The following is a 23,065-nucleotide window of genomic DNA, read 5'->3' on the forward strand; positions in this document are numbered from 1 at the left end:
GTGATCTAAAAGGATAACTCAAAGACACGCTCTAGTTTAAATGTACATTTATATAAGCTCACACGCACACTAGTCTGGACCATACATGTATTGTCAGCTAGATCAGCATAGTAGTCCTTGTTCTGAAAATCTTAGTCATTGGTGGAAAACTTCATCGTATTTGTGTGATATGTATCCACAGTGTGCTCTTCTTGGGAGGTGCTTTCAATCCTTGCTTCTGACGTCGGTTTAAGCTTCCCCTCTTTTCGCTCCTAAGCCGTTCGTCTCGTCAGAGCTCTGTGCTCACAGAGCTCATTTTCACCTGCTAGCCAAGCCTGGATCCGCATTCTGCAAATACAGCTAAGCCCATGGAGTTGTCAAAGACGATGATTTGGAAGCAGATAACCAAGAGTTTCTTGTGTAAAATAATTACGTTGGCATATAATTCACATGTATCATAAAGTGTAATCGTTCGATCATCTTGAGAAGAGTTGTGCAATCATCGCCACCATCGATTTCAGAACACTTTCTCCTCACACCCACTGCTGTCGCCCCCACCTCCCCGGCCATGCCCCTAGGTACTGATCCATGCAGTTACCATCGCTATCGATTCACCTACTCTGGGTTTCGTACACAGAAAAGCACACACACACACACACACACACAATGACAAGACTAAACAGAAAATCTTCGATCAAAAAAGGAGAAAAACATTTAAAATGGAAACATATGAAAAATAGGATCAACGGGAGATCATATGATAGAGTGCTGCATTTTAACCTAACTGCATCTGCTAGAATCAACTTTACAAGGCTCTCTGTCTGAAAGCATGGCTACCCACGTCGCTGGACGAGGGTCAAAAGGAACTTGTTGGCAGCGGAATTCATGGAGGACCCTACAAATGGACTTTCAGCTTCCACTGTCATCCATAGCCTTTGGCAAACTGGATGTTCCGAATTTAATTGCTGATACCATTTCCTCCTTCAGATTTGGATTTTTATTGTTTGCAGTCTTTGGTCACACAGGCTGGTGTGCTTCTTCCATGTGAACTGAGTTGAAGCCTCCCTTATTTGAAAGCGGCTTGTTTGAAGAGAAGCCCTTAAGACCCCAGACACTATTCTTATGAATAGCCTGGTACAATCTGGTTTCTACACCACACTTTGCTACAGCATTCATATCTTCAATGATCCCTTCATGAGGGCAAGAATTGAGTGGAACCATTTTTTTTGTTTTTAATCATTTTATTAGGGGCTCATAAAACTCTTATCACAATCCATACATACATCAATTGTGTTAATCACATTTGTACATTCATTGCCCTCATCATTCTCAAAAGATTTGCTCTCCACCTAAGCCCCTGACATCAGCTCCTCATATTTTTCCTGGCCCTCTCTGCTCCCCCCTCCCTCATAAACCCTTGATAATTTATAAGTTATTATTTTGTCATATCTTACACTGTCTGATGTCTCCCTTCACCCACTTTTCTGTTGTCCATCCCCCAGGGAGGAGGTTACATGTACATCCCATCCTGGTAATCGGTTTCCCCTTTCCAACCCACTCTCCTTCTGCCCTTCCATTATCGCCACTCACACCACTGGTCCTGAAGGGATCATACGCCCTGGATCCCCTGTGTTTTCAATTATTATCTGTACCAGTGTACATCCTCTGGTCTAGCCAGATTTGTAAGGTACAATTGGTGTCATGATAGGGGGTGGGGAAGCATTTAGGAACTAGAGGAAAGTTGTATGTTTCATTGTTGCTATATAGCACTCTGACTGGCTCGTCTCCTCCCCAAGACCCTTCTTTAAGGGGATGTCCAGTGGCCTACAAATGGGTTTTCACTCCACACTCCCCCCCTCATTCACTATGATAAGATTTTTTGTTCTGATGATGCCTGATACCTGATCCCTTCCACGCTTCATGATCACACCAGCTGGTGTGCTTCTTCCATGTGGGCTTTCTTGCTTCTGAGCTAGATGGCCTCTTGTTTATCTTCCAGCCTTTAAGACCCCAGATGTTATATCTTTTGATGCCAGGCACCATCAGCTTTCTTTGCCACATTTGCTAATGCACCCATTTGTCTTCAGCGATCGTATCATGGAGGTGAGCACACAATGATATGATTTTTTGTTCTTTGATGCCTGCTAACTGATCCCTTCAACACCTCAGGATCACACAGGCTGGTGTGCTTCTTCCATGTAGGCTTTGTTGCTTCTGAGCTACATGACCGCTTGTTTACCTTCAAGCCTTTAAGACCCCAGATGCTGTATCTTTTGATAGCCAGGCACCATCAACTTCCTTCACCACATTTGCTTATTCACCTGCTTTGTCTTCAGCGGCTGTGTCGGGAAGGTGAGCATCATAGGATGCCAATTTAAAAGAAGAAAATATTCTTGCATTGAGGGAGTGCTTCAGTGGAGGCCCAATATCCATCTGCTACCTTAATACTAAACCTATAAATATATGCACATAGATTGATTTCCCCATCCTCATATATAAATATACTTGCATATGTACATGCCTTTATTTAGACCTCTATAAATGCCCTTTGCCTCCCAGCTCTTTCCTCTATTTCCTTTTACTTTCTCTTGTACCATTATCATGCTCAGTCTTCATTTGGGTTTCAGTAATCCCTCTTGGTTACAACACCGTTGATCACACCCTACCAGGCCTCCTATACCCTCCTCACCACCGATTTGGATCACTTGTTGTTCCCTTGTCCCTGGGTTTGTTAACACCACTACCTTTGCCCCCACCTCCCCCTCTCCCATGTCCCCCTGGAACTATCACTTCCATTGTTTTCTCCTCCAGATTGTTCATCCAGCTTGTCTTATTTAGACAGACCTGCAGAGATAATAACATGCACACAAACAAGACAGAAAAAAACCAAGCAAGAATATTCAACAAAACAACAAACCAATGACAAGAAGAAGAAAAAAGAAAGAAAAGTTTGTAGTTAGTTCAAGTACTCTTTGTTGGCCTTTAGGAGTGTTTTCCAGTCCAGTGTGTTGGGGCGCCAAGCCCTGACCCCAAAGTCTACCTTCTACATTTCCTGGGGACCTCGCTGCTCCGTTCCCTTGCCGTTCTGTTGTACCCCCTTAGTGTTTTACCTCGGCGTGGCAGGATCAGATCAGGTGCAATTCCCACACTGTGTCTCCGGTGTTGTCCCTTGTGGGGCTATGGGTCAGTGAGGGATGTCATGTCTCATAGTGGGGCCTGCCATGTGGTCCTCTCTGTAGACCGGCTGCTCTAATTGGGAACATCATCCTCAAGTCCTGGTGGGCCAGGATGTACTCCACTCTCTCCTCCTCCCCTTTCATCTGCTCCCATGTGCTCCGATCAGATATATCACTCTCCCGGAGCTGAGTGGAACCATTTCATAAGAACTACTTGTTCTTAGATTGGGATTCAAGAGGACTTTCTCTTGAGGCACCTCTGGGTGGATGCAAACCTCCAACCTTTCAGTTAGCAGCCAGCTTAGGGTTAGGGTTAGGCTTAGGCATAGGTTTAGGGTTCGGATTAGGATTAGTCATTAGCACCACCAATGAACTCCAATTAATAAATAGAGAAGCTGATGTGTGACTTGGAAAATGGATAAACAAGTGGATAGATGGATAGATAGATGGATGAACAGACAAATATATATCTATAAAGATGGACCCTGAATACTCTTTACCTCCTGCCAAACACAGCACTACTCCGAGGTCCAGCACGGCATACTTTTAAGCTAGTCAGGTTAGCAGATGGACAATCAGCAGGATGCAGCCTCAAAAATCTGAGCAAGGGCTGCAGAACACAGAGCTCCGAGGTTTCTGCAGGTAACGACGTTCTCCAATCTGTTTGACTGAGCACAATGTGGCTAAAATTTCGCTCCACGGTTGCAGAATTTTGCTTTCCTTCTTCCCTAGTTACTGACCAAGAGAGTGCTCCGGGTGCTCAGGGAGAGAATGCGCCACCAGATCAAAGCCCTCAGCAGCCCACCCGTACTGGTAAGAGCCAACATCCTTGGCACTTGTTCTAAGAGCATGCCTCCTTGGGAGGGTCACTTTTCCAAATCTCATTTTTAAGAGTAATTTTCATGTTATGAAAGATTCTAGAGGACCCCACTAACTGGCTCGAAATTTACAGTGCTCTGAAATAGTGCATCGGGAGTGCCCCTGCACAGAAGAGGCTTCAGTGTAAAATCTGATGCTTTGTATGGTCAGGGCTATTTTGCTTCTTAAGGAAAATATGTGTAAACATATAGCATAATAATATATAAATATGTTCACTAGAATTTATATAAAGTCAAGTGTGCCCATCAGAAAAATGCTTTTCGGATGGTAACATTTGACCTTCCACTGTAGTAAAGGACAGGGTTAAGCTCCTTGGTGGGGAGATGGGTGTGTTTGCCTTGCCATCTAGAAAGGGTCCGAATACAGCATACCTAGCAAAAGAGCAGTACCTGGAGATTTGGTGTGCTTTGTCCTTGAATAATAAAATCACTTTGAAGACGCATTCATTATATGGTTGTCAAGAACCGGATACTTTTGTTTCTTTCTTATTGTAGTTCGTGTGTGTGTGTTCATAAAAACAAAACATTTGACAACACACAGCTTTTGCATGTACTATTCAGTGACATGGTTGACATTCAGATTATTTTGGTGATAGGAATGAACTATGAATGCAGGAGAATTGAGAATCCAGAGAGTTGGGGAGCAATGATCATATACTTAATTATCTTTGTATTTTCCCTAGCACGATATCTAGCAATAGTTAGGGCTCAGAATTTACAGAGTGGATAAATAAATGAGTGAATGAATTTGTTAGGTTCTCTGAGCCAGACAGCATCATCCAGAAAGGCATAAATTCCTACATCTTCAATGTGTTCCATCGAGTCCCTCTATAGTAATTTCACTTGGAGGAATAAATAGTTTCATATCATTATCATGTTCATATCTCTGAATAACATATCGCATTTAAGAATTTTGGTATCCTGAATAATACTTAGGAGTAAATGCTGGAAGGTGTTTAAACACTGATAAATAAAATATGTACCATACAGTTGTTGGAATGGCAATAGAAATTGAAAATGTTATGAAGTGGAACAAAGATATCACTTGCTTGTACAATCCATTTTTTAAAATGTGTTTAGAATCTAGTTGTCTTTAAATTGGTTTACACCTCCACTAAACAGCTCAATTTTCTGCTCTGATTTTTCATATGTATCATAAGATTTGAAAAAAATATGGTTTCTAAAAATCTTCCTGTTTTCAATTTCTAGAGTTGTATTACTGTTAATATCAATTTTCAGGGTGTTTGGGTTTGTTTTTGTTTAAGGAGGCAGATTGAATTCCCCTTGAGGGCCACATAGTGGCGCTGTGCAGCGTCCCGGAGAACAGGAGACCACAAAAGAAAGAAACGGGCGGAAAGCCCCTGAAAATAGGGAAGGTTAGCAGCAAAATTAGAAAAAGAACCCCTTTATTTTGATCATTTATTTTATCTTGCGAGACTTCATAGTGCCTCCCATGCTAAGGGGGGGCAAGCATATTTTGATTGGCAACTGAGCCTATTTTTTAAGATACAAATCACTGCTTTGTGCATTTCAGACCCAAGTTCTCTATCCACAGAGCCTGGTAGACTGCTCCTTGCTGTGCAGTGGTTTCGTCAAGCATCCTAAAAGGCCGTGTGCCTAACCGGCCTGATTCCGAAAACTATAGGGTGCTTTGAATATAAGGGCTTACATTGTAGACTCTGGGATTAGAGTAAAAGAAAACTGAGTTCATATTGGTTCTGCTACTGATGTTAGATTTTAGGCAATTTGCCCACAGTCCCAACACTCTGCTTTCTCAGAACGATGGTGAAAAATAGCATATGCCAAGCCTTCAAGGCAAGGCCTCGCACCAAGCACATGTCTGACGAATGCTGATCTTCAAAAAAGGCAAAGTGAATCTTCCCATTGGCAAATATGTTTCCTAAAATTTTATTTCAAAAATAACCTGGTTTTGTTCCTTATGATGGATTGCTTTATTTCACCTCGCAAGATGTTTTGAGAAGGCAGAGAGAGAGAGAGAGAGAGAGAGAGAGAGAGAGAGAGAGAGAGAGAGAGAGAGAGAGAGAGAATTCCTGGGGGGTAGAAATGACTGCCATCCTTGGTAGCTAAGGTAAGGGTTGGAGAGTCAGGTCCACCCAGAGCGGCCCGAGAAGAGAGGGATGGTGATCTATTACTGCACAGCAACCTTGCTGGATGGGAGTGGAGACGGCTTGAAGCACCACTGTACATAAAGGACACAAAGAGCCATACCATTTCATTTTAATAAGCAACATCGTGGTTAAAGAAGAACCTCACGGTGCTCTCCAAGGCTCCCTTTGGCTTGGATGTGCCGTCCGTGCCGTAAAGGCAGCGATGAGGAAGTCTAAATCACTGGACTGGGCAAATCTGCTGCACAAGCTTCTTTAAAGTGCCAAAAAGCAAAAACGTCACTTTGAAAGTCCAGGAGTGCCTGGCCAAGCTGTGGTATTTTCAATCTCGTACGCGAGCAAAAGCTGAGCAATAAAGAAAGAAGGACGGCCAAAGGAGAACCAGTGCCTTCGCATGACGGTACTGGTGAAGAAGCTGGAATATTCCATCAACTGTCAGAACAAACACATGTGTCTCGAAAGAAATACAGCCAGAGTGCGCCTTGGACCCACTGACTCTTAACCTGTTGTCAGGCGGCTCTCGTCCCTGGAGAAGAACAAACAGAACACTTGGGAAAGCGCGCTCGCGGACATTGACTCAGACAGCGGCTGCGGGAATATGCTCAGATAGAGCCCCCGGGGCCAGGCGTGTTTCATTCTCTTGTCCATGAGCCCCCATGAGCCCAAACTGACTTGATGGCACCTCCTAACAACAAACCAAAAATCAAACCCATTGACACCAAGTCACATCCAACTTCCAACGGCCCTCTAGGCCAGTGAAACCACGCCGCCGGGCCTCTCACACTGTCGCCATGACGGAAGCAGGCTGTCACGTCCTTGTCCCATAGTGTGCATCTTTCTCGACCTCTCTGGTAAACACAGGGGCCTCAAAAGTTTTATGGGAAAAAAAAACGTTTCTTGGAAATCTGGAATTAAAAGATAATGGAATTTTTCTGTGAATTTTTCTATAAAATCCCCCTATGTGCATGGATGTATAGTCACACATATCTATGATACATGCATACTAATACATGGTGCTTGCTTTCTCTCACTTCAGTCACAGGCATAGAAGATTCCAGGACATCAGAGATTGACAGGAAAGAGGAAGAACAATTCACTCAAAGTACTGACTTGGCCACTGGTAGGTACTACCCACTGCATTTAGAATTAACACTCGATATCCGAACCTCTTAATTGGGAAGCCCAACCGCCTTTTGAGTCTTCTCTTTCCGGTAGTTTGTTCTTTATTTTATCCACCTCCCTGGTCCACACACTTATTATCTCTTGCATGAAGTGATGAAACTTCAGTTTCTTTTTCTATCGCCCATTTCTGACACCTTCCATGCAGGGAACATTTTGCTGAAGAAAATGTAAGCAGTACGTAGACAGGGAACTATCAGAGTTGAGCCAGATTTCAAAGAGGATGTGGAATAAGGAATCTTATCAGTGCTCACACTAGAGGGATCTCGGCTGAAAGCAAGAATACCAGAAAGATCTTTATTTGTGTTTCTCTGTCTATGGAAAGGCACTTGACAATGGATCATAAGATACTATGGATAACATTGTGAAGAATGGAAATTCCAGGTCATTTCCTTGTAGCCATTTGGAATGCACAGACCAAGAAGCAGTCCTTCAAACAGAAGAAGGGAATGCCGCATGATTTAAAACCAAGAAAGATGTGTGTCTGGACTGTATCATTTTAACATACTCAATCTGCATTCGAAAGCCCCACCTGGCCTTCAAAATGCAAAGATTGCATATCAAAAAAAAACCAGTTTTATTGGCATATAATTCATGTGTGATACAATTCAGTGGTTTAAGTATGTTTTAAAGGCTTGTGTAATCATCACTATCAACTTCAGAACATTTTCTTCATTCATGTGCTCTTCATTTATTATTAGCTTCCTGCTATCCCCAACCTCCCCTGCCATAACCCTAAAGAACTATTAACCTCGGTCCTGCCTCTATGGATTACCCATCCTACATTTCACATAAAGAAAATTTTACAAAAAAACAACAACAAAGTAAGACAGAAATATCTCAAAAGAAACCAGAAGGCAGCAGAAATGAGAACAAATGTGTCGAAAGGGAAATCAAATGATAGTTCGTTTTAACACAATTACATCTGCAGTAATCCAGTAAATTAAATTTTAACTCAATTACATCTGCAGTAATCCATTTTCCAGTGCACTCTGTCTGAGGGCAAGGTTATTCACACACCTAGCCTGAGGAAGCTCACTGGAGGCTTCATCCACCGGGGTGGGGGGACTCTCTACCTGGATTTGGGCTTTCCCTGTTCTCCATAGCCTTCTGCAAATTGGGTGCTCAGATTTTAAACTCCACTTTCCTCCTTTTACCTTGGATTTTATTATTTTGAATCCTTGGATCACATGGGCACACGTGCTCTTTTCATGTGGCCTCACTTAGATGGACAAGGATTGCGTCTTACACAACTCCAAGCATGGTGTCCTGCCAGCAATTCTTAAATCGCTTATTAGCTGAAAGAAAGGAACTGAGGACTTTAGCAAAGCAACGCCATATAGAATCTGGGTTCAGAAAGACCTCTGAGCGTTCATTTTGGTCATCGCTAAGTATCTTCATGCGAAACTACATGTAATGTAACCATAGCAAATGGGTTCTCCTTTGACTTGGATAGCATTCCAAACTTCTTAACAATTTGTGTTGCTACCGAACTGTACTTTCTTAATAAATCATTCCTGTTGACTAATTTGCCTGCAATTTAAGTGGATTTTCTGGCAGGCTTTCTGGTGAAATTCAAAACAACTAGCTCAGTATCGATGTAACTTAAAACATTACGAGCCACCTCACAGGAGTGCTTGCTCGCTTGCTTGCCTGCAGATAATGAACACTATCAGTCTCTTACCCTGAGGGTAAACCGCTCCCTCATCTGTTTCTCTGAATGCCCATCAGCCTACACGGAATTGTCAGAGTCATGCATATCTTCTTCCTCTGTGACCAAAGTACAAAAATAAAACTGTCTAAAATCTCTTTGTTTCATTTATAGATGCAAATCCCAAATCTGTAGCATTGATTAGCAAGAAAAGTGGCGTGCTCTTGATCACCCTTGTGTCCTTCCTCATTCTCACACTCTTCATCATTGTCCAGCTCTTCATAATGAAGCTGCGGAAAGCGCATGTCATATGGAAGAAGGGTGAGTGGCCAGAGGGAATGAGCGCGGCCAAAATAACTGACTGAAGAAAAAGGAAATTCTGTTCATTGAAGCTTTTCCATTACGTGTTGCACAATCCAGTGTATAAGTATTTTGAGTCTGCGCTTACTTACTTTCCAATAGACTCAGGCTCTCACGACGCAGTGGTTAAGTACTTGGCTGCTAGCTAATTGGAACATCAGCTGTTCAAAACCACCAGCTGCTCCACTGGAGAAAGACGTGCCGTCTGTTCCCATAACGCCTCTAGCTCTGGGAATGCTGTGGGGAGGAGTACTCTGTCCTCTGCTGGCTGTGATTTGGAATTAACTTGGCCGCAGTAGGCTTGGTTAGGGCAGTGGATCTCCACCTTTCCTCATGCTGCGACCCTTTCATACAGTTCCTCGTGTGGTGGTAACCCCCCCTCCCCCAGCACAAAATTATTTTCGTTGCTACTGCATCACTGTCATTTTGCTACTCTTGTGAATCGGGCAACCCCTGTGAAAGGATCATTCGACCCTCAAAGGGGTCGGGACCCACAGGTGGAGAACCGCTGGGTTAGGGCTTTGGGGTGACAGTCAGTATAGTCGAGGGAAACCAAAACCGCTCGGCACTATTCACAAAACCTTCTATTCATCGGAGGAGGCAAAGCAGAAAGCGCGTTCATTCGCTTACCCAGTAAACATCATTGAGAAATGGTTATATTGGAAGACAAAATATTATATCTTTTAAGAACTCTAATGCTCTGAAAAGTACTTCTCCTAGTTTAATATCAGTTGTGTTAGTCCTGATAGACTAGAGAAACAAATTCATAGAAACTCTATGTGTGTAAGAGAGAACTTTATATCAAAGAACAATTGTACATTAAGAAAATATCCCAGTCCAGTTCAGATCAAGTCCACGACTTCAATATTAGCCCTGAAATCCAATACAGTATCAGCCCATGAATTCCTCTTGAGACACACACGGCACAGGCAATGATGCTAAAGTCAGGAAGATCACCGGCCAGTGGTGGATCCAGTGGTGGATCTCAGGCTTGGTGCGGGTCTCCACGTGGCTCCTCCAGCTCCAGGGCTCTGGCTGTCATCCACATGGCTCCATGTGGCTTGTCAGCAGGAAGACAAAGCAGAGAATGTCTCTGGCCTCCAGTGAGCTATTTATCTCCTTCACACCTCCAAATGAAGTCATCAAGCTGCAACCTGATTGACAGGCTAAACTCCACAAATTGATAGTAGATTATGTAACTGCCATATCAGTGTCCTTAGATATTCAGAAAAAAATAGCATGTTTATTATAGATAGACCTAATGGCAGGATCTGATTTTTCAGCTATATACCAACAAATAAGCAAATATTATATTCTTTCAAAAGCTCTCCTTAAAGCTTCATCCCAAGTTCTTTATAAAAAACTACTTGATTTGTTCCTTTGGTGGAAAATACTTGATTCTATCTGCTATCATTTTGACTTCTCACAACACTTATGTGTAAAAGTTCCAAACTGTTTACTGGATCCATAAAGCCAATGAGATGTCATCCAAAGGTACATTTCTACTATAAATAATGTCTATATAGCCCTGGTGTTATAGTTGGTTGTGCAGTGGAATGCTAACCACAAGGTCAGTGTTTCAAACCCACTAGCAGATCTATGGGAGAAATATGGGGCTTGCTGCTCTTATAGAGATTTACAGTCTCGGGACCCAAAGAGGCAGTTCTATAGGGTCACTGTGAATTGGTAGTAATTCTTTGGCAATAAAAATAGCTTGTTCGTTTTTTTGAGACAGAGACAAAAATTAGTAATTTGACTTTCTTGTTTTGCAGAAAATGAAATTGCAGATAATATACCAGAAAATTACAAATTCAGGCCAAACAGTGAGGAAACATCATCCCAAGAGAAAAATGGTCAAAGTAAGTAAACTACATGATGTGAGACTAAAAAATAGGGTGCATTCATTTGTAAACTGAAAGAGGGAGGGTAACAAAAACCAAAGTTTGGTTTTTATCAATAGACAAAAATCAGCCTTCTAACTCATCTTGCAAGCGCATGAAACTGCATCTCAATAAACTTAAAGGATCAGTTACGTTCATGCAGCTGAGGTCATATCTACATGGGAGTCCCCATCCATTGTCACGTGGAGGCACAGCTGCGGAACCACAGGTTCCTGCCGTGAGATTTACCAAGGTTGCCCTTCCGTGAGAGTGTGATTTGGGGTGCCTTCATTTACCTACCACAGCATTCCTTCCAGAAGCGAGTCGCTGGACTTACTCCACCCAGTCCAGGAGCTGGCACCAATCAAGCGATAAATTAAAGGAATAATAAAGATAAAACAGCTATTTTCTGTTGGGCTCTAATACAAGTGCCCAGCTGGGCCTGCAGAGAGCCATGTTGCACAAAGAGGTCAATGACTGTTTTTTTCCATCGGGTGATGCCATTACAATCTTTATTGTTTTAAATAAATCATTGTATTGGGGACTCTTACAGCTCTTCTAACAATCCAGACATCCATGTATCAAGCATATGTTACACAGTTTGTCATCATCCTTTTCCAAACATGTTCTTTCTACTTAAGCCCTTGGTATCAGCTCCTCTTTTTTCTCTCCCTCCTCCACCCTCCCAACCTCATGAACCCTTGATAAATCATAAATTATTATTATTTTCATATCATACACAATCTGCTGTCTCCCTTCACCCATGTTTCTGTTGTTCATCAAACGGAGGGGAGTGGGGCCTGGGGGTGGGGGGAATACATTGATCCCCTGACTAATTTTTTAGAAATAGATTGTCAGCTTACACTTAACCTCCCAAGTTTCCTTTAATAGTCATAGGGACTCCAAATGAGCATCATCCACTAACTGTCACCTAGTCTACTGTGGCGCCTAGTGACCTGGTAGGACAGAGTAGACTGCCCCTGTGGGTCTCCAAGGCTTTCCGTATTTACGGGAGTAGCGAGCCTCATCTTCCTCTCACCATATGAATATAAAGTTTAAATAATTCAAGAAAAATATTTTAGGTCTTTTGGATGACATCATTGAAATATTTCAAGCAAACTATGTAAAGAAAATGAAAATAATTTAAATGAGAAAAGGAATTTAAATTGTGTGTGTGTGTTTATGTGTTTCTTTGTGACAAAGATCCAGTAGTTGGAAGTTAGAACTATAGTAAATCAATAATCATAAGCCTTACAACCAATTTATTCCCTCCATTTGAAATAACTATTCCATCTGCCAAGATGTGAGAAATGTACACGTTAGCTCCACTTTTCTCTTCATTTGACTGAGGTTTGTCTAGGATGCCTGTCTTTTATTATTGCCTTTATAATTTTTTCACCAAGTAGCATATGAAATGAAAGCAAAGAATACCGATGTCCTAGTAAGGATATGGGCGCAGGGCATTCACTGACTGTGTGAAAACAGGGGTGAGGGTGGGGAGTGTATAGCAATGATATGTACGATGTTGTGTGTCTTAAATATCATGTGTTTCTGTAAGATCAGTTACCTTACACTCAATTGGCAAATAGGAGAGTGATCCCACTGTAATGTGTAAGCTGAGTGGCTGCTGAACCAATTTTTCCCAGGCAAGGGGAACCAAAACTGTAGGAGTCGAGTTATACGAAAGCGGAAAGCTATTGAACAAGTTGAATCCCTTGAATTTCAATTTATTTTTAATTTAAAATGAGTACCAGTATTGAAGCCTCCCTCTCCTGAAAAGATGCCCTGGTTAGTTCAACCCCTTAAGGTGGTGATCTGCTTCTGAGAAGGTGCCATTGTAAACCATTCAGAACTCAGTTCCAGGGGGATATGTCAGAGTGCCCTGCATCAGGGCCATCATCCACAACTGGGAGAGGCTTGTGCTCTCAGTTCAGCAGGTTGACTTTCGTTTTGTGCACATTTAAGAAATACCTTCTGGGACCACCTATAAAGCTGCATGGACTCTGAAGAACCTGCCTCTGCCCATTTCCTAATAATAAACAAACGCAAGACAAAACAGTTGCCCTTCACCCGCCTCTACTCCTGGGAGATCGTGTATTAGAGGGGAACCACCTCCACCGACTTTCCCGGTGCATTTTCCGTAGATCTCCAGGCCTTTCTTCGCCGGCTTCTCGGGATGGCTCTGAACTTCCATAAAGCCTGTTAACCGTTATGCCACCCAAAGACTCTGCTTTTCCCCAAGGCCTTCAGTTTGCAAATTTTCGGGGGGCAACCTTTTTGTTTCTGTCAGCACCACATCTGCTACTTTATAGCAGGAAAGTCTGTATATTTTATTTCCGGTTTGTTAGGAAACCATTGATGCAGCAAGCCTTCCAGGTGCTCTAGTGGTGCCGTGGTTACATGCTGGGCTGCGATCCGCAAGGTCAGCAGTTCTAAACCTCCAGCCACTCGAAAGAGAAGAAAACCGGGCTTTCTACTCCAGCTACTGCTCCTGTTAACAGTTAAGTGTTGTGGAAACCCACAGGAGCAGTTCTCCCCGGTCATCCTTTAGGATCACTGCGAGTCGGATCCGTTCGATGGCAGGAAGTGAGCTTGGTGGTGCAGTAGTGACACACCTGGCCAACAACTAAAAGGTTGGCAGTTCAAAGCTACCCGCTGCTCCATGGGAGAAAAATCCTTGGTAATCTGCTTCTGCAAAGATCGGAGAGTGGGAAACTCTACGAGGTAGTTCTACTCTGTCCTATGAGTGACTATGGCTCAACTGATAGTGAACAACCACACAAAACTTTTAAAATTAAAATATAGCAACACATTCTGATATGTATCTGTGAATGTTATATTTGATTTTACAGGTCAGTATGCACTGGCATTATATTGTCCACTAATACACTCTAAGTAAATAGGCGCAATTTTGTTCCAAATAAATATTTGCCTTCAATGTGTTTTTTCTTTCAGATTCCCACCCTAAGAGCTGCATGAACTGTCTCACACGATTATATTATACAGCAGCAACGTCACAAGTCACAGACATGGGCTCTCGTATCCCGGAGAATGTGGTATAGCCCTCCTGCAACACGCAGTCTCAGTTCAGGGCAGCAGCCTGCTTTGTCCCTCAAAGGATCCACTTCTGGGAAGAAGCACAATTCCTGTGACACAAACAATGCATTTGGAGTTCAGTGCAAGAGGATGGATGTCCTCGGATGACATTCGACACCAGAGTTGGGATAACAGGATCAGGACCGAATCGTGGACATGCTGCTTCATGGCTTCAAGAAAGACAACCTATTATGACTGACACTACATACTTCAGAGCCGGAGGATTCTCCTAGGCTATATGGATCAGGGTCAAGGTGACCAGCTAATCTCGTGCTGTGGAGGGAGCAGGATTTTAAAGTGCTATGCTCAGGTGGAGCTGCTTAAGAAACGATAATAATAATTAAAGCTCTCCTTCCGCTCTCCAAATATAGAACCTTAAGATGAAAAGGCCCCAAAGAGCATCTCTGACCCCACGGGGTCACTTTAAAGAGAGGCTGGGTAAAGACGACAACCATCTGCAAGGAGAGATGCTACATAATAACAAAATGGAACCTAATTTTGCTTAATTGATAAAGAATGTCTGCGAGAGCCTTGTGCTCTTGTAAAGAACTATCTATAGCAGATCAAATTGGCAATGGGAGCTTCAAAGAGTAGATGAGAATTTAGGGGGTTGTGTGTTTGTGTTCATGGTGGAGGAATCATGTGGGAAAGGAGGGACAGTCCTTGTGAAACTGGTGAATGTAGTCACTGTGCCTGAATTGTACATGGAGTCATTGAGCTAGTGTCTGTTTTGGTGTGTGTATTTTCATATATGTATATTTAAAATCATAGTAATACTGATGAATGGGTCTGATGAGCATGAATATTCCACGGAGTTCATTCAAGAAAACCCAAAGATGTTATTTTCTTGCCAAATCACAGGGGTTGACCTGATACAGAAAAGGTTTATCTGGACACTACAAAAACTATATACTGAAGGAAAAATGACTTTAATCTATTGCTTATTGGCCTTTTTAATGCCTTTTAAATATCTTTTTTTTAATAAAACACAATCTACACAAAGGAGGAACTCAGAGGACTTTGGGGAAAATGCTATTATCTCTTAATTCCATTTTAAACCAACTTTTTGAAACTTCCTTGTATTGTATTTCTAGCAGTTGTTTTTCCATATATATGGTTGCTTTCACTTTTATTACCTTTATGACAAGTCTTTTTTCTTTTTCTTTTTTAATCTAATCACTTTATTTACAGCATAGCAAACTCTGGTGCTTATATGAAGTATTGCTCATTATTTACATCTGAATAAACCAAGCTGAAAGTACATGCACAAGCACACACACACACACACACACATGCACACATCCTTCCATAGTAACAGTTTATAATTTGCAAGCGGAAACTAAAAGAAAATAGAAGAAAGAACTAGGAGGCAACAGACATTTATAGTGGTATTAAGATAGGCATGTATATATGTAAATATATTAATATATCAAAGTCAGGGATATAGGTCTATGAACATAGTTAAGTATCATGGTAGCAGGTGGACATTGGGCCTCTACTCAAGCTTTCCCTCAATGCAAGAACACTTTGATCTCATAACCTGGGATTCTGTGATGCTCACTTTCCTGACATGATCACTGAAGTCAAAATGGTGCATAATCAAATGGGGTGAAGAGAGCTGATGGTGTCCGGCTATTACAGAATACAGCATCTGGGGTCTTAAAGGCTTGAAGTTAATCAAGCATTTAGGAAATCAAGGAAGCAACAAAGTCCACATGGAAGAACCATACCAGCTTATGTCATCAAGGGTATCAGGTATCAGGCAACAATCATATCGATGTGAATGAGGGGGGTTGGAGTGGAAACCCAAAGCCCATCTGTAGACAATTGGACATCCCCTCAAGGAAGGGTCACAAGGAAGGGACGAGTCAGTCAGGGTGCAATATAGCACCGGTGAAACATACAACTTTCCTCTAGTTCTTTAATACATCCTCTTCCCCCCCTCCCCCACCCAACTATATGACCCCAGTTCTACCTTACAAATCCAGATAATCTGGAGCATGTACACAGTACAGATAAGAGCTCTCTCATCACATGGAATCCAGGGCAGATAAACCCCTCAGGAACAATAATGGAAGTAGTGATACCATGAGGGTAGGGGTAAGGTGGGGGAAAAAGAGGGAAACCAATCACAATGATCGAGGTATAACCTTCTCACCCCTTCACCCCTGAGGGGGACAAACAACAGAAATGTGAGTGAAGGCAGATAGCAGATGGTGTGATATATGAAAATAATAATAATGTATACTTTATCAAGGATTCACAAGGGTGGAAGGGTGGGGAAGGAGGGGGAAAAGGAGGAGCTGATACCAAAGGCTCAAATAGAAAGAAAATGTTTAGAAAATGATGATGGCAACATATGGACAAATGTGCTTGATACAACTGATGTTATAAGAGCTGTAAGAATCCCCAATAAAATGACTTATTAAAAAGAGAGAGTTTATCATTTGTTACTAGGATTAATGGGCACATGAAAGTTGGGCATTGATTGAAGGTAAACAAGCGGCCATCTAGCTCAGAAGCAACAAAGCCCACATGGAAGAAGCACACCAGCCTGTGTGATCATGAGATGTCGAAGGGATCAGGTATGAGGCATCAAAGAACAAAAAAAAAATCATATCCTTGAGAATGAGGGGCAGTTGGAATGGGGACCCAAAGCCGATCTGTAGGCAACTGGACACCTCCTTACAGAAGGGTAGCAGGGAGGAGACAAGCCAGTCAGGGTGCATTGTAGCAACAATGAAATGTACAACTTTCTTCTAGTTCTTAAATGCTTCCTGCCCGCCCCCGCCCCAACCACTATCATGATTCCAATTCTACCTTACAATTCCGGCTAGACCAGAGGATGTACGCTGGTACAGATAGGAACAGGGAATACAGGACAGATGAACACTTCAGAACCAGTAGTGAGAGTGGGAGGGTAGAAGGTGGGTGGGGTAGAAAGGGAGAACCAATTACAAGGATCTACATATAACCTCCTCCCTGAGGGTTGGACAACAGAAAAGTGGGTGAAGGGAGACATCAGACAGTGTATGATATGAAAAATAATAATACTTTATAAATTATCAAGGATTCATAAGGGAGGGGAGAGTGGGGAGGGAGGGGGGGAAATGAGGAGCCGAATCCAAGGGCTCAAGTAGAAAGAAAAAGTTTTGAGAGCGATGATGTCAATTAATGTACAAATGTGCTTGATACAATGGATGGGTGTATGGATTGTTATAAGAGTTGTATGAGCACCAAATAAAATGATTTTTTTTAAAAAGTTGGGCATTGAATTGAATAAGGAAGACCAAAGAAGAATGGATGCATTCAATTGTGCTGGTGAAGAATAATGAGGAATAAGGAAATGGACTGCCAGAAGAACAATCAAATCTGTCTTGGAAGAAGTATTGTCAGAAGGCTCCTTCAGAAGCAAGGGTGTCAAGACTTCAGCTCACACACTTTGCACATGTTATCAGAAGAGACTGGCCCCTGGAGAAGAACATTGTGCTTGGTAAAATGATGGGCAGAGGAAAAGAGAGAGCCCTCAATGCGATGGACTGACACAGTGGCTGCAGCAATGAGTTCAACCAAAAACAGTTGTGAGGCTGACAACACAAGACCAGACAGTGTTTCATTTGAGTATTGTACACAGAGCCCCTGTGGGTCTGTGTCAGTCTGACAACAACAGGGCCAGCCTCAGTTGTCCTGATTTTTTTTCCTGGATGATACTTTTTCTTAACCATCACAAAATTATAGAAAGACTTCAAGATAGCAAAATCACTCTTGCCTCACCCCATCAAATAGGAGCCACTTGATGGAACCTAACACGATACTTCCTTTTCAGTATTTTCATATCCGCCTACCTACAGGCGCACTCTGCTCTACAACCACAATGGAACTATCAAAAGCAGGAAATCAATAATGACTTAGTTCTACAAACAATCCTCAAGTTCATTCCAGTTTCTCCAAATGTCCAAAGGATCAAGTTCAGATTCACATGTTGCTTTTAATCCTTCACTTTGGCAGGTACACACTCTGTCTTTCCTTACTTTTCATGCCTTTAACATATTTTTTAAGATTACATGGCAATTATTTTGTAGGCTGTCCTTATTTTGGTTAGATGTTTCTTTCTGATTAGCTTCGAACTATGCAATTTTGATAGGACTCTCATGGAAAGTGTTATATATGTATCATGGCAACCTATAAGAAATTCATTATTTCAATGTATCCCATTTTAGTGCTGATTTTCATGTTGATCAACTAAGACTTCTCCATGGTGAAGTTATTCTATTTTCCTTTGTAATTTAATAACAATTTTGTGAGGAAATATTTTTACATTCAAATATCTTTTTTTCTGGTCATGTTTTATTTACTACATATTCTATAAACATACGTGCTACAAAAACATTTTTTTAAGTTTAACTGTCAAGATAAAATATCTTACCTTTCATCAAGTTATTCATTTATTTATATCTGTATGCACTCAAGATTACCCATGTCATTTAATGTCTAGAATCTGTCATCATCAAATAAGGCCACTATTAATTTAATGCTGAAATTATGGAGCCTATTTTCTGTGTCCCTGTCATGTGTGCCCATCAATGGTTGAGGACATTCCTGCATATTCCTATGCAAGAAGTTCTGGCTCTAGTCATTACTCCAAGAAGCTCTGTTCCTTTTAGTGGATAATAGGATTTAGAAATCAAGATCAAGCTGGTAGGCCTGCCCATTGCTTTTGACTTACCGCTGTACTCTGTCAGATTACCCAAACGTAACGGTGAACATGAATTTGCTTGTGCTCACTCGCTAAATGGTAGTGAACAACTTCGCAGTTTTCCACCACACGGAAAGATTCTGCTTCTCAGGATAGTTAGAACCCTTTTTCCTCCCAACCCTACAGTACATTACGACAAAATCAAAGCCTTGTTTCAAATGTACGATCCCTGTCAAGGATGGAGAACCCCATAAGTAAGATAAGCAGAGGTTTCCCAGTGCTGGCTTGCTAAGCTGTCCTGGAAACGTTCACGTGGCTTTCATCATGGCAAAGATGTGAGAAAGCTAGTTTTCACCCCCACTGGCTACTCTGAAAAGCCACCTTTGCTTTGTTCCCTGGTTCCCGAGGCCGCCCGCAGCTCGCCAGCCTGCAGCTCAGCCCCTTGCCCAGGGCTTAGTGGGGGGGAGGGAAGGAGAGCAGGGGGGGCGGGTGGAGGGACCGGGAAGGCGGATAATGAAGAGATGCCCCGCTAACGGGAACTAGGGGCTGACCACGAGGTGGACAGAGAAGAGGAAGAAGGCGGGGAAGAAGAAGAGGAGGAGGAAGGTGATGGTGAAGAAGATGGGGGTGAAGATGAGGAGGCAGAGGTCTCTACAGGCAAAAGGGCAGCTGAAGGTGAAGAGGATGACGATGTTGATACAAAGAAGCAGAGACCAATGAGGATGCCTGGCAGCAAAAAGGACAAGTTCAACTGACAAAACCAAAACGCCACCGTGACCTTGACCTATGCACCTCCACTTTCGGTCTCAGTATCTGAACGGGGTGGGTCACCTTCTAGCAGGGGGTCCCGCCGCCCACCTGGCTGCACCCCTCAGAGGAGACCGCCTCTAACCGTCACCGCGACAAAGCCTCCGTGAATTTGCAACAGAGGGGGCAAAATTAACCTAAACTTCCAAGGCCTGGTTTTTTCTTCCTTAAACATACTTTAAGAAGGAAACTTTGTTCGTATCTTTTATGTACATTTTATATTTTTGTACGTATTGTTAGGGGTCAACCATTTTTAATGATTTCGGATGACCAAACCAGCCTTCAGCATGTTCTCTGTCCTACTTCTGCCTTGACTTCTGGTGTGACCATGTTCAGGATCATCTCAAAGGAGAAAAAAATAAAACTTCTAGGCAAAGCACAAACAACAACACTCTTATTCCGAGCATTCCAGTGACTGGGGTTGTGTATGTACTTAGCTGTACTCTAAGTAGTTGGTTTGTATGAGATTGTTAAAAAGGCCAAAAAAGTCTATGAAGTTGCTGTTTGTTTATTTTATTGGGGGGGGCTGTTTGATGTATGTATGAAACTCTGTTGTCCAACAATAAACCAGAAATTTATTTTGAAGTTAAAAAGGCAGCTTCCATTGTTCCTAGGATGCACTTATTTTACAAACCCTCTGGGTAACAAAGAAGGTCATAGAGGCACTCCTGCTCAGTTAGCCTTCCTTTCCACCCACAGCCTCTCTGGAACAGGCCGTATTTGCTCTCCTGGCAAGTTCCGATTGTCTGGCTTTGTTAATTACTAGGAGCCATAAATAATTAATAAATAATTTCTCTGTAGTTAATCTGGGATATGGAAGGAATATATCCTAAGGAAAGGGATTTTAATACAAATAGAATGGCCTTAAGAAATATTACTTTCATGATACAGAAACACCAAATCTCAAGAAAAGAACTTGAACTGTCTAACTCTTTATCTCAAGTTTCCTAGACAACCAAAATGGCTTCACTTAAGCAAGTAATTTCTACAGAAAGATCATTGGTGTTGATTCTTACTATCAGCTTCAGCCACAAAGAATGTCTTCCATTAACTTTGACATTCTTATGACCTGTTCTAGAAAGTATACATTGTAAGAATTCTGATAGTATGAGTATACATTTTGTTGCCCCCACGGGTTTCCTCATTCTCAGCACATCTTACTTGGGACCTCAGTCAAAACTTAACCAAAATAACTGTTTTATAATTTATAGTTTCATGTACTATAAAAATTTTTTTCTGTGTGAGAAATTTTAGTGGAAGCCATGAGTTCCCACTTGGGAAAACTGGTGATTTCCTACATCCAAATGGAAACATTTCTTTATCTGAATAAATTGTCTTATTTTCAATGTTTACAGACAGAAAGGATTCTTCTCTATTACACCCATAATCTCCTAAATCAGTCACCTTGACTTTCTCCTTGAAGAGGCCTCCTTTGTCCTGCTCAGATTCTGATGTCCCATTCTACCCTTCCCCCACCCTGTGGCTTCTCTCCTGGCCAACCTTGGGCTCTTAAACTCACACCAGATCAACAGGCACATACTGCTGCATGGAACTCTCCCTCGCCATCTCAGTGTCAGACACCACAGGCTGGAACCCTCTGAGAGGCACTGTGCCCTCAGCAAGGTAGGCATGGACACTCCTCTCCACACCCCCACAGTTTCCCTCCAATCCCAATGCAGAGGTCTGTTTTGCTATTATCCCACCCAGCACATTTATGCGTGAAGAATGTCAAGAAAAAGGAGAGGGGGGAAAAGTCAGAGGTCCAGATTTCTAAGAAAATTTTAAAATGTGCAGACATCAAAATTAGGCATGTCATGTACAGTTCTATAGCAGCTCTGAAATAGAAATCCCTCACCAAGTTATTAATATTCTGAAAATAATCTAGAGTGAGCATTTTCGCTTCAGAGACGTTGCTTGTTATGGATAATTAAATCTTGTTACTTCGAGGCTATGTTTGTAAGTTAATGCTCCCAAGCACGTTCAGTGGACTGCAGCCAGTGTTCTAGATTTTCTCCAGAGGCAAGAGAGGGAGGCCGCAGTATAAGCAACGGGGAGGGAATAATAGCCAATCATCAACCTGCCTTAGAGAAATCCATCAGACAGGGATTCCCAGGTTTGTCCTCTTAGAAAGTTTCTAACAGACTTGAAAAAGTGCTTTTTAATTTGAAATTTTGAAAGCTCCCTGAGTAGTTCTAATGGGTTGAGGAACTTGATGTAACACAAACCAAAAATCTTCGAAGCACAACTGAATGGGAAACATTTCCTTTACAACGATTATTAAATGACTTGGTAAAATTGTATAATGATCCAGAGATATGCCATTAGTCCTGTAAAATAGAACTTAAATCATCTGCACACATAAATTCACCAGCTGTATATCAGTTTGTCCTCCTCTGGAGGCTGTGTGCTCCTGTGGTGCTGGAAGTGATGCCACAGCTGTTTGAAATACCATCAGGGCGCGCACAGTTGACAGGTCTCAATGGCGCACCCATGCCAGCTCAGAGTAGGAAGGAAAGATTCGCGACTTGCTTTGAAATAACAATAGAATGTTGTCCAACAGCACGTTGGACGATGAGTCACCTAGATTGTAAGGCATTCAAAACGCACAGCAGCTGCAACAATGGGCTCAGGCATTGACATTGATCCTGAAGATGATGCGGGACTGGGCAATGTTTTATACTGTTGTATATGGGGCAGCAATTTGAGTCACGGTCTAATTGACAGCAACTAACAGCAGACATAACAGGACATGGGTCCAATACGTAATCTCTTAGAAGGATTTTCCAACTTCCTCTGAAACCTGTCCAGGACCTAACAATTTTACATCAGAAGATCTCTAAATTTTTTCCCCATTTTTAGTCCAAGAATATGAAATGAGACCATAGTCTCCTAGAAGCAGAAGGGCATTTTGTTTTCTCTTGTCCGATCCAGTATACAACTATACCCAGTCCAAATCATCTGTGGACAAAGAGCATCTACCTTGTACAGTACACAGCACCTGATCCATGGCAGTCTCTCGATATATTTGGCAAAGAGCAGATGGAAAGTAAGAAAAAGAAAAATAGCCTTCATAGAATACCTACTAAGAGCCAGAAAATTCTCAGGTGTCAATTAATTTAAAATCAATACAATCTAGCAAGGTAGATGTTATCGTGTCTACTTGACAGATAGATGTTTTAAACTCTACAAAATGACTTAGGAGACCAACAGGCTCCAGGCCAATTGAAAGCAGAGCCC

At 42.2% G+C, this 23,065-nt stretch overlaps 1 protein-coding gene across 1 annotated transcript in view; it reads left to right on the forward strand.

Moving 5' to 3' along the window:
* Nucleotides 1-14,291, forward strand: part of CRTAM (cytotoxic and regulatory T cell molecule) — a 32,022-nt gene extending 17,731 nt beyond the window's left edge. Inside the window, exons 6-10 of the mRNA XM_075547842.1 lie at nt 3,888-3,968; nt 7,196-7,279; nt 9,164-9,310; nt 11,122-11,208; nt 14,185-14,291. Of these exons, the coding sequence (XP_075403957.1) occupies nt 3,888-3,968; nt 7,196-7,279; nt 9,164-9,310; nt 11,122-11,208; nt 14,185-14,291 (506 nt within the window). The remainder of the gene's footprint in view (nt 1-3,887; nt 3,969-7,195; nt 7,280-9,163; nt 9,311-11,121; nt 11,209-14,184) is intronic.
* The last annotated feature ends 8,774 nt before the right edge of the window (nt 14,292-23,065 follow it).

The sequence above is a fragment of the Tenrec ecaudatus genome, chromosome 4 (assembly GCF_050624435.1).
Source record: "Tenrec ecaudatus isolate mTenEca1 chromosome 4, mTenEca1.hap1, whole genome shotgun sequence".
Taxonomy (NCBI): domain Eukaryota; kingdom Metazoa; phylum Chordata; class Mammalia; order Afrosoricida; family Tenrecidae; genus Tenrec; species Tenrec ecaudatus.